Consider the following 11,968-nt stretch of genomic DNA (forward strand, 5'->3'; position numbering starts at 1 on the left):
TCCCTCTATGATTCCAATAAGTGGAAGAGTTGTGCTTGGCGCTTTTTTTTAAACAAGTTTTTTTTTTTTTTTTTTAAAGCTTATTTATTTATTGGCTGCCCTATGTCTTTGTTGCTGTGTGCAGGCTTTCTCCAGTTGTAGCAAGCATGGGCTACTCTCTAGTTGCAGTGCACAGGCTTCTCATTGCAATGGCCTCTCTTGTTGTGAAGCATGGGCTCCAGACGTGCAGGTTAGTAGTTGCAGCACATGGGCTCAGTAGTTGTGGCTCACAGGCCTAGTTGCCCCGAGGCAGGTGGGATCTTCCCGGACCAGGGATGTCTCGTGCATTGCAAGGTGGATTCTTAACCAGTGGACCACAGGGAAGCCCCCACGCTTGGTTTTCGAATGGAATGCTGAGTGTCGTCATGGAATTTTGACTAAGTGCAAATTGATTTTCCAGACATTCAGACTCCAGTCATTATGAGATACAAAGGGGAAAGGTCCTGGATTCCTGGTTACAGCCTTGAATACTGTCCCTCAGCTTGGATTCCTGATGAGAAGGAACTCGGATGCTGGACATTGGGTTTCCTGCTGTTGCTGGAGCAGAGAATTCCACCCCAACAGAGCGGGGTGGAGGGGTGGATGAGTCAAGCCAAAGTCAATAAAAGAGGGTCAAGGTACAGAAGAGGTCAACATACAGATGTTGGGGGAAACATGGGGGAACCCAGAGGTAACAAGCTAGAGGCAGGGGTCAAGTACATATCCCAAGTCAATGTTGGTGAGAGGAGGTGGAAGTGAAGGCAGGTCCAATACAAGCACCATGGTGAGCCAAGAGGCCTGGCAGTTACCTTGCAGGCCCACAGATCCCTACACTCACGTCCATGCTTGAAGGGAGGGCAGAAGCAGAAGGGGACACCTGTATTGAGTTTATTGCCGTGTGTGAAAGTGAAAGTGTTAGTCGCTCATTCCTGTCCGAGTCTTTGCGACTCCATGGCCCGTAGAGGAGTAGCCAGGTTCCTCTGTCCACGGGATTCTCCAGACAAGAATAGTGGAGTGGGTTGCCATTCCCTTCTACAGGGGATCTTCCTGACCCAGGGATCAAATGTTGGCGGCAGATTCTTTACCATCTGAGCCATCAGGGAAGCCTGGTGTTTATTGCTTGACCCCTGTTAAATCACTTACATACCCTGGACTTCAACTTTCTTGGTTGCAAAATTCAAGAGTTGAAAGAGATGTTTTCTAAGTGCCTTGTGAGCCTGGCCCTTGGAGAAGCAAGGTCGGGGGGTGGCGGGGGAGGACGGGGAGAGGCCTCCAGGGGCCCCACCCCACCCTCTCTCTCTCATGGCTGCCAAAGTAGTGAATTTCACAGTAGGGCTTGGACATGGCGCCTTCGTGATGAGACTATACAGCCCTGGCTGCTTCATCCAGAGTAACAGCTTCTCCTCCCTGATGGGCAGGACCAGAGCTACAAATCACCCCCAACCCCTCCCCCATCAGTTTCTCCTTGCTCAAACCTCCCCACAGTGGCTCCCCCCAAGATCTAGGACAAACACAGGGCCTCTGAGACTGCACTTGAAGAGCCACGTAGGCAGGCACAACCATTTGTGGGCGGCTGAAACCTCCAAGATATTTTTAAAAATATCAGCTACTTTAGGTCAGGCCGATTCTTTCCTGCGAGCGAATATTATTTAACTTAAAAGCAGAATTTGGCAAGTAGATCTATTTTGCCTTGTGCTGTCACTTTTAGTCCAATATTCCAGCCTGGAGATATTTATTTTTAAATCTTCTGTTGTACAATAAAACACAGTTTCAGAAACCACACATATCAAGTGAATGAGTTATAAAAAGACCACCACCCAGGTCAGAGAACTTTATCAGACACTCAGAAAACTCCTTCGTGTGCCCTCCCCCCAGTCACAACCTCCCGACAGCCAGAAGCAACCATGCTCCCTGCTTTTATAGTAATCACTTTCTTGCCTTTTAACTTATCACTTCATTGTGCATCTTTATATCTTTACAACCTGGAATTGAACTTTGCCCATTTGAAAAATTATGTCTTTTCAGCTTTGTTCCCCCCCCTCCAATCACTAGAATTCGCTTCCTTCCCTTTGATTTCTTTGCAGAGTGTCTGTTGAGGAATCCGGCCCATTTGACCTGGAGAGTTTCCCATAGTCTAGACTTTGCTGACTGCAGACTGTTAGTACAGTTCAAGTTCTTCTGTCCTTGGTATTGCCTGCAAATTAGTGGCTAGATCTAGTCACTGGTTCAGAGTCAAATTCCATCCCTTTGGTGAGACTCGGGTATCACCGCCTCTGAGAAATCTCTGATTCCCCCAGAGAATGAATGACTCACAGCTTATTGTATGGGAGACCTCTGTGTGTTTCACACCATAGCCGGGAGGCCCCTCAGGACTGGGACTGTGTCTCACTGGAGTCTGTGTTTCCAGTACCTGGTACAGAGAAAAGAGCCTTCTTACAAGAGAGGACCTTGCTTGAAGGGTTGAGGAGGTCTTCCTGGAGGAGGTGACAATGTGGCTGGGCTTTGGAGGTTGAACAGGAATTTGCCAGAGCACCACAAACAATCCTAGCTACTTCTACCCTCACTCAATCATCACTGACACTCGAATATCATGATCTAGGTTGCATCTAAACAGGGAGAGGTGCTTTTCTCCCCCTCAGCCCCCTTATCCCACCACTGACCTTGCTCATAAAATGGAATTTCAAATTAAGAAGCAAATATTCTTGTTGATAATTTTATAAGCAAATACTAAAGGTACAATCCCATCCTTTGGGACAGAAGTTGCCATCTTGGAATCACAGACTGACAGGAGTGAAAGCAATCTCCCAAACCTCTCATACAGCCTCAGAGATAGGCAAAGAGAAGGGAAGTGATTTGTTCAAGGTCATTCAGAAAGCACTACCTTCATCACATAAGTTAAGCTTTTTCTGCAGGATGGGCTCAAATCTGCTGGGAAAAGTCATCTTTGACGATAACCTGACATGTACTCAGGAGATGGCCCATCTCTTTGCCAGCCTGTGGGCCAAGCTGGTCCTTCTCTTGTGTACTATTCACCCTTGATCAATAGAAAAAGAACATAGTGAACAAAATCATTAGGCTTGACCCCAATATCAGGCTGCAGAGGCAGGGAAGGGACACAGAAATTCCCTGTCAACAGCTGGATTCCCCAGAAGACAAACTCCTAGATCTTTTTTTTTTTTTAGTGTTGTTTTATAAATATTATTTATGTGTTTATTTGTGGCTGCACTGGGGCTTCATTGCTGTGTGCAAGCTGTCTCTAGTTGCAGAAAGCAGGGGCTCCTCTAGTTGCAGAGAGTGGGCTTCTCATTTGGTGGCTTCCTTGTTGCAGAGCACGGGTTCTAGGCGGCGCTCAGTACTTGCGACCGGCAGGCTCTAGAGTGCGGGCTCAGGAGTTGTGGTGCACAGGCTTAGCTGTTCCGTGGCACGTGGAATCTCCCCAGAGCAGGGATAGAACGCGGATCCTCTGCACTGGCAGGTGGATTCTTATCCACTCGCTCACCAGGGCAGTCCGAGCTCTGTCTGACTGGTGGCAAGAAATTGAAGAGAACACGGCACAACCGTGACTATGCACAATCCTGACATTGGATAGGCTGGATGGTCCAGAGGAGGAAGTTGAGGGAAAAGAACTCGGTACAGAGTGACCTTGGATAAATCATTTCATCTCCCCAAGCCCAGTTTCTGTATCCATAAATCAGAGTTCTCATTCCTGCCCTGCCACATCACAGCGCTTGATGCCCTCCTAGAGAGGTGGCGCATATTCATTATTAGCAGAGAATCAGGACTGGAACATGGGGTTAATATTAAATACCTTGCATGGTTTGGGCCTTGGAGGCCACAGTGAATGTGGCCCTCCCGCCCTGGGAGGAATGCAGTCACCCTATGAGAGAAAAATGGGTGAAATCACAGGTGTTAGAGAGTGGCTGGGCCTCTGTGTGTGTCCAGAGGGGGCTCTGGATGGGGCCCTGGTTTGGGGCAGCCAAACCCATCCAGCAATGGCAAAGCAGTTCTTAGGGCAGTATGTGCAGGACTGAAAGGCGTTCAGCACATCTTTGCTGAGAGTGGATTATGTGGACAGGGGTACAGTGGTGGTATTTGAAAGAGGGGAAACGACCTACCCCTGCGGCGCTCACATCCTGAAAGACCGAGGCAAAGATCAGCAAGGGAGACGGAATGTATGCAAATGAGGAAATGAGACGGTGCGTTCGAGGGGAGGAGGGCTATGGAAGGAGAGAAAGGCCGAGTTGGGGATAAGAAGTGATGGAAAGGGGGCTGCGGTTTCAAACAGAGTAGCAGGGAGAGGCCTAGGGAAGAATCTAGAGGGAGGGAAGCCCAAGAATAAGGTCAGTGTCTCCCGATCTGTGGGACTTTTACCCCAAGGCAGGTTGATTCCTCCCAGACATGGGGATGGGTATATAGGGCAAGGTGGCAGAGACATGACGACCCTCTGTGTCACACCCACACTCCCACCCTCATCTGGGGGCTCTGAGGTTAGCTTGCTTAGGAGCCTGACTCCCGTGGGTGCGCGGATGGTGGGGGTGGGGGAAATGGGAGGAGCCGCAGGGCAGACGTGGAGGGAGGGTCAGAGCAGAGGTGTGTGAATGCCCAGAGACTGGGCTCTTCTGAGATACTTTCCTGGAAGATGCTGGTGGGGAATGCAGCAGACCGGGGTGGAGAGGGGCTGCTCTCCGTCTGCACTTACTGGCTGACTGACCCTGGCAAGTAATTTCACCTGTAAAATGTGGGCAATAATAATACCTCTGACCTAGAGTCATTGTGAGAGTGTACGGAGCTCTTAGCACGGGGTCTTGGCACTGAAAATTTTCTCACCAACTAAGAGCTGCAATCATCATCATGGCCTGTTCTCTAAGGCAGGCTTTTTCAAACTGTAGGAGGTGGAAGTAAATTGAATAGCTTGCAAGCAGCTGTTTTTTTTTTTTTTTTTAACATGGAACAGAATGGATTAACATCAAGTAATTTGAGTGCATAAGAATGGTTTTATAAAACATTTTATAAACGTATATATATTTCCTCCCATGAGGCATGGCTGACTGTTTGAAAGCCACACTTCTAAAGCAATGCTTCTCTAAAGATGGTCGGAAGGAGCATTTTTCTAATTAGTAATTTGCAAGCAACTGTCATCACTTTTTGGCTTCCCTGGTGGCGCAGATAGTAAAGAATCCGCTAGCAATGCAGGAGACCCAGGTTCGATCCTTGGGTCAGGAAGATCCCCTGGAGAAGGAAATGGCAACCCACTCCAGTATTCTTGCCTGGAGAATTCCACGGGCAGAGGAGCCTGGTGGTCTACAGTCCATGGGATCAAAAACAATTGGACCCGACAGAACCACTAACACACTGTTCTCACTTTTGCCAGAGCAGAATACCACTTGTGCGTGCATGCTCACTCAGTCTTATTTGCTAAATACTGGTCTTTGAGTTAGCTCATTTGAATCTCATCATGATAACAATATTCATGAAATTATTTTTCAAAATATCTATTACATTGTTTTTTTTGGAGAAGGCAATGGCAACCCACTCCAGTACTCTTGCCTGGAAAATACACGGACGGAGGAGCATGGTGGGCTGCAGTCCATGGGGTCGCTAAGAGCCGGACACGACTGAGCAACTTCACTTGTACTTTTCACTCTCATGCATTGGAGAAGGAAATGGCAACCCACTCCAGTGTTCTTGCCTGGAGAATCCCAGGGACGGGGGAGCCTGGTGGGCTGCCGTCTATGGGGTCGCACAGAGTCAGACACGACTGAAGCAACTTAGCAGCAGCAGCAGCATTACATTGTTTTTTAACCTAAAACATCTCACATATGAACACCAGGCTTTGGGGACACAGTGGTAAAAGGGAGCATCTCTCTGAAAGCATTTTCTGAACGCTGAGAGCCACCAGAACTGTGAGACACAGATGAGTCCAGCCCTCTCAGGGTCCTGTTCTGTCCTTGGAGGCAGGCCCAGCCCTACTGCCCAGTTTCTGAATTCTTGTGGTTGATCTTCCCACAGTGGGCACCTAAAGAAGCAAAGAACAGGCCCTGTCTGCTTGTGGACTGATTCAGGACCTTTCCTGGGACGTAACCCCCTAGCGGAGGAGGCCAGGGCCCTGCTGTATCTTATCTTTTCTCTTGTGAGCCGTGTCCTGACGCTGCACAAGTTTGCAGAATTTCCTTTCTTGTCCAGCTTTGATTCCATTGATGGGATTAGGCGCCCCCCACGGCCATGTCCTTTGATGTGGTCAGGGGGTAGCAGGGAGATTTCAAGCTCTGGGAGCAAATCTTAATCTTCTGCCGGTTTCTCTGGGATCAGCGCTGGGGTAAACCCATTACATCCCTGCCCTTTCATCCCTCCAGGACACCGGCTCCTCCAGACTCCTCGAGTCTCAGAGATCCAAAGGGTCTGTCAGATTTAGAGAGAGCAATAAAAGAGGAAGAGAAAGCAGAGCACGAACCTCAGACCCCCGCCAGCACCCGCAGCATCACCAGCAATGTCAGGGCATCTTCCTCTTTCTTCCCTTCTAATCCTGGGCTCCCACAAAATGGGGATTACAGAGGCTTGGGGCCAGCGGCCAGCCATGCCCCAGCACTGGGCACCTCTGCCAGGCCTGGCCGCCATCTGCTCTCCATCCTCTCAGATCTGCTTTCCTGGATGCACCTGCTTCTGTACATCTGTCTGTCCTGTGCTGGGATCTCCATGTCGGGGTGTGGGGTGAGCTGGCAAATCGAGCAGATAAACCACTCAGCCCCCACCACAGTGAAGTTTTAAGGCATGATTTGGATTGATGAGGCCAGGAAAGAGAAGACAGGACCATAGCCAATATCTATCCTGGGCCACAAAGCAGGTATGTCTCATTATTTAAACCTGACTCCAAGGCTCTCTCTGAAGAGAGGCAGGGAAGTTCAACCTCAGTCATTTAGGTTTACCCGTCACTCCCTCTGCCATGGGCTTCCCAGGTGGCCCAATGGGAAGATTCTGCTTGCCAATGCAGGAGACTCGAGTTTGATCCTCCGAAGGAGGAAATGACAACCCACCCCAGCGTTCTTGCCTGGGGAAATCCCACGGACAGGGGAACCTGGCAGGCTACAGTCCATGGGGTGGCAAAGAGTTGCACAGGACTGAATGACTGAGCTCTCCCGTCCTCTGCCATGGTCCCTGGAGTCCCGGCCGCCTTGAGGATGGGGATCTTGGTGAAGGCCTAGGGATGCTCCAGACTGGTCTCAGGTGAGGCAGGCGGTTGCTCCCCCACGTCCTGGTGCCCCCAGAGATGAGTGAGGCAGCAAGTCCCCACCAGTGGGGATTCCACTGAACTCCAACCCCTCTCCAGCCTTGGGAAAGTTCTCCCTCAGCCTCGAGGCTTTTCCGTACATCCTTACTCCCTCCCCGCTAAAGACCTCGGGTTTTCCTTTAGGACAGCACAGCAAGGAAGAGAGGTGGTGGTCAGCAGGTCACTGGAAGGGGGCGGGGAAAATTAACGTTTCAAAAATAGTGCTGCAGGGTACAGTGCTTGGCTTCTTACATTTAGTATCTCCTTGATTGGACATGAGTTTGAGTAATCTCCAGGAGTTGGTGATGGACAGGGAGGCCTGGCGTGCTGCGACTCATGGGGTCGCAAAGAGTCGGACACTGAGCCACTGAACTGAACTGATTTGCCCAGGAGAAGGGCCTGGCCGGCCCCGCAGGCTCCTGGTGGGGAGGTTGAGGCGGGCCGGGGACGCGGCCCAGGAGTGGAGTGGCCGGCAGGGGGCTCTCGGCGCCGGCCTTCGAGGGAGGAAGCGCTGGCAGCGGCCTCCGACCGGTCCGAGGAGGAAAAAGGAAAATTACTGGAGCTCGGGGGCGGGAAGCGCTGCGTGCCTGGGAGGAAGGCACTGAGACTGTCGAGTCTGGCAGCCCGCGGCCGGACTCGATCCCCGGAGCGGCGCGGACGGCCAGGGCAAGGGGCGCCGGTGCCTCCCGGACCCCGCCCGGGTGTCCTCCCGCCGGTGCCGCCGGCTGGAGAGGACTCGGCGGCCCGGGGCGGGGGCGGTGGCGCCGAGGGGCGGGCGGAGGGCGGGCCGGGGCGGGGCGCGTCCTCCAGGCTCCGGGAGGCGGTGCGGCGGGCGCTGGCCGCGTCCGCCCGCCTGGAGCCTTGGGGCGCGCAGCCTTCCTGATGTGTCACCAGCACGTGGAGCCAGCTTGGGCCGCGCCGCTAGCGGGAGGAACTCCCCCAACTTTCGAGGGGTCTCGCCGCCCGGCTTCTCTCCCCGCGGCGCCCGGCTCGCGCTCCTTGGGGAAGCGGCGGCGGCGGCCCCCAGGTCCCAGGCGGGTCGAGCGAGGCCCCGGCCCCCGACCCGGCTTGCGCTGGCCCCCGGAACGTCGGGGTGCCGGGCACGACTGGCGGATGCGCCCCCGGACTCCCAGATGCAGCGTGGGGCACGGCCTGTGGTGCGAGCGGCCCGGCCGGCCTTGCGCCCGGCATATCTGAGCGCAGGTAACCCAGGCGGCGCGGCGCTGGGCCTCGCGGGCGCGGCGTGGGATCTTGGCGAAGTTTCTCTGCATGGAACTCTTGCGCTCGGCTGGCGGTGGAGGATGGGGAAAGGCTAGGTCCCCCCGCCTCCTCCGCCCCAGCCCTGTCCCTCGGCCTGCGCCCCGGCGGCCCGGACGCCGCCGTGCGCTGGGCGTCATGTAACCCTTCGAGGGCTGGTCTCGGAGCCAGCTGGTGGAGGTCAGGCGAGCAGGATGCCGCCTTTGGGGGATGCCGCTTGGGGAAAACCCAGAGCCTCAGCCGAGACGAGCGCGTGGAAAGAGGGCGGCCGGATCCAGCCCCAGGAAGCCCGTCGAGGGCGCAGCCCGAATCCGAGACGCGCGGGAGCTGAGAGCTGGGTCTTTGCGGGCGAGATGAAGGTGTCGGTTCAACTGGCCTACAAAGTCCCAGTCCTCGGCCCCCAGGACCGACGGCTCCTCCTCGCCCCTCGCCGTTTTCTCCCCGGCGGACGCGAGCTCGGTGCCCAAGGCGGGGCGGGGACCCGGGCCGGGCCGCACCTCGCGGGTCCACACCGGAGACGGGATGGCGGGGCGCGCTCGCCGCGGGCTCTATGTGGAAGGTTCGAGGGATCCCTGCGCTTGGCAGGAGCGGTGGGAACGCACTCGGAGTTTCGAGTTGGTCCCTGCGGGCGGTTAGTGTCCTCCGGGTGGAGCCGGATCCTGGCCGCGGCCGACTTGGAGGGAAGGGAGAGACGGGCCCCTCTTTCTCCCCGGCCGAGCCTATTCGCCTGCGGGGCCCTGCCCTGCTGGGCTTTCCGGAGCCTCCACCTTGATCTTGAGGGTGGTGAGGACCGCGCGAGGACTAGAGTTGCCCCGGGCCAGGATGTGGAGGTTTAGCCCCTCTCCCCGAGCGGCACTACCATTTCTTTAAAGATGCATTTTTGTAGGTGTGTTCTTAATGGCCAGCCTTTTGTTCCCTGACCTAGGCAACATTGTGCTGACCTCCCCCCACCCCCAGTCCTCTTCAAGTTTTCTGCTCAAATTCCCTTCTTAAACTGTTTATCCTATAACTTTGCTTCTATCTCCTCCGGCAAAAGAAAAACCCCAGTAACCCCTGAAACCTCGCATCTGCCTGGCGTTGGAACTTTCTGTTTATTTTTGTTTGTTTGTATTGTGTTTGGGCTGTCTTGGCAGTGGGGACCTTGGGAAAACATTTGGGAACATGTCGGGAGGTGACCTGAACCGTGCAAAGGGCCAATTGACAAAATAGGGCTCTTTGGGCCCCCTTCTTCCTGGCTTTGGAAAACAGGATAGATTTCTGAAAGCAGGGAGGAGGGAGAAACCCACCCTGCCAGGTCGGCCCACCTCTCTCAAGGATGTGGAAGGTTCTTCCAGAATCTTCTCTGACTTCTGTGGGCCTGTGTAGAGACCTCGCTGGAATCCTGCCACACCTGTGTCCCTGTTCCAGTGGCCATGAAGGGGCCTGAATGGAGGGGACACCTTGGGCTGTGGGGCCACCCAGGCAGGGTTGGGCCGGTGCGTGAGCCTGGGAGTGGGCAGAGCCCAGAACTGCTGTTGACCGGCATTTTTTCCGTGTGAGCTTTGTCCTGCCAACTCTAACCCGTGGACCGTGCAAACGCCAGAATTGTGGGAGAAAAGAGTTTCCTTAGGGCCATGCATCTAAACGTGCAGACATACTCAGTTTTGAGGAAAATTGTCTGGGAGGGGACTGGTGGGAACTTCAGCTGCAGTTGTTGTTTGTTGTTTAGTCACTAAGTCATGTCCGACTCTTTAGGACCCCACGGACTGGAGCCCACCAGGCTCCTCTGTCCATGGAATTCTCCAGGCGAGAATGCTGGAGCGGGTTGCCAGTTCCTTCTCTGGGGATCTTCCCGACCAGGGATCAAACCCAGGTCTCCTTCATTGCAGGCGGGTTCTTTACCACTGAGCGACCTGGGAAGCTCTCAGCTGGAGGGTTTTCCCTAATGAAAGAAAAGGGTCTGTTCGGAGTACTGAGTCGGGCTGGGAAAACAGAGTTCTCCCTTTGAACCCATGCCTCTCCCGGCCCTGGGGATCAGTATCTTAAATGAAGTGGAAATCTCTAGAATACTGCGTGGTCTAAAACACCCGCAGGATTGGTCTGGAGCAATGAGATACAGAAAAGCTTTGCAACCACCCTGGAGGTAACAGGCACGGAGGACGAGGGGCATAAATCCCTGGGAATAAGGGATTGCCCAGGTGGCCGGCATTTTTCTCTTTAAGTCTGTGCCTCCTCCTTGTGGGCTGCTCAGAGTTACAGGGATTTTTAGGAATCACCTCGGGCTTCATTTCTTGGGGGGTGAGGGAGTGAGTGATTAGGTTTTTCCTTTTTTTTTTCCCCCTTTGCAAGATGTGATTGAATCAGCTACGCCTATGGTCTGGACTGGCCTGGTCTCCAGCCGCCAAACTATGCTGATTTAGGCCGTTGTATTTAGGAATTGAGAGCTTTTTGATTTCCCGCCCCTTTTGAATTCTCAAAGTTTCCTGGTGCTGATGCCTCCATCCGCCCCACCCCCACCCCAATCCATCCTTCTAAGCTGGATATCTAGAAACTTGGTGGGGGGAGTGGCTTAAACAGGGAACTTGTTTGCCCTGGAGCTGCCTTCAGGAAGCTGCTGAATGCTAGGTGGGAAGCTGGTGGGAGGGGAGGGTTTTAGCCAGACCCCCAGGGAAGACTGTGAAATCCCCCTGCCTACTGGAAGGAAACGTGCATTCCCTTGACTCTTAAGTAAATTGCAACCTGGTGAATAATTAACCTCACCCATTTAGCTTTTTTTTTTTTTTTTTTTTAAAGAAAAATAATATCCAAGCCTGTGAAAAGATGAGAGATCAATTTTTGTCCAGCCAGATTGAATGGACAAAGGAGCGTTGGGAGAGGCCGACCCTCTCACCTCCTTCCCAAAGGGCTAGCTAGCAACTCTGATAGTTGAAATTCTGATAGTTGAAAATCGCTCCAGGGTTTCTCCGGTGGCAGTTGTAGAGACAGCCTCCGAGCTGCCTCCCCAGGTCTCGTTCAGTTCCTCTGACCAAAGCCAAGCTGTCTGAAGCCTCAGCAACGGTCAGGATCCTGCCCCCCACCCCACCCCACCCCCTTTCTGTAGCGACAGCTTGGCCTTCATTCCTGCACGGAGTTGATTCTGCTGTCAGGCTGGTTTGTGGCTCTGCACGGGCTGGTAAATATTTGGCCTGTCTCTGTGCTTTCACACAGAAGGACAGCGCTCCCGATCCGGGTCTGTGCACTGATGTCCCAGCTGTCAGAAGCAGGGATCCACTGGGGGTCCATGAAGGCTTTTCTTGAAGCAGCCCGGTGTGAGGGCCACAAAGGTGGATTTGGGGTACAGATAGGCTAGAGTTGGGCTTCCCTGGTGGCTCAGATGGTAAAGAATCCGCGCGCAATGTGGGAGACCTGGGTTCAATCCCTGGGGTGGGAAGATGTCCTGGAGGAGGGCAT

At 53.7% G+C, this 11,968-nt stretch overlaps 1 protein-coding gene across 1 annotated transcript; it reads left to right on the forward strand.

Moving 5' to 3' along the window:
- The first annotated feature begins 8,491 nt into the window (after window positions 1-8,491).
- Window positions 8,492-11,299, forward strand: LOC122448784. Its single transcript, XM_043480393.1, has one exon. It carries the CDS (start codon window positions 8,734-8,736, stop codon window positions 9,373-9,375), a length of 642 nt encoding a protein of 213 aa, XP_043336328.1. The 5' UTR covers window positions 8,492-8,733; the 3' UTR covers window positions 9,376-11,299.
- The last annotated feature ends 669 nt before the right edge of the window (window positions 11,300-11,968 follow it).

Source organism: Cervus canadensis, chromosome 1 (assembly GCF_019320065.1).
Source record: "Cervus canadensis isolate Bull #8, Minnesota chromosome 1, ASM1932006v1, whole genome shotgun sequence".
Taxonomy (NCBI): domain Eukaryota; kingdom Metazoa; phylum Chordata; class Mammalia; order Artiodactyla; family Cervidae; genus Cervus; species Cervus canadensis.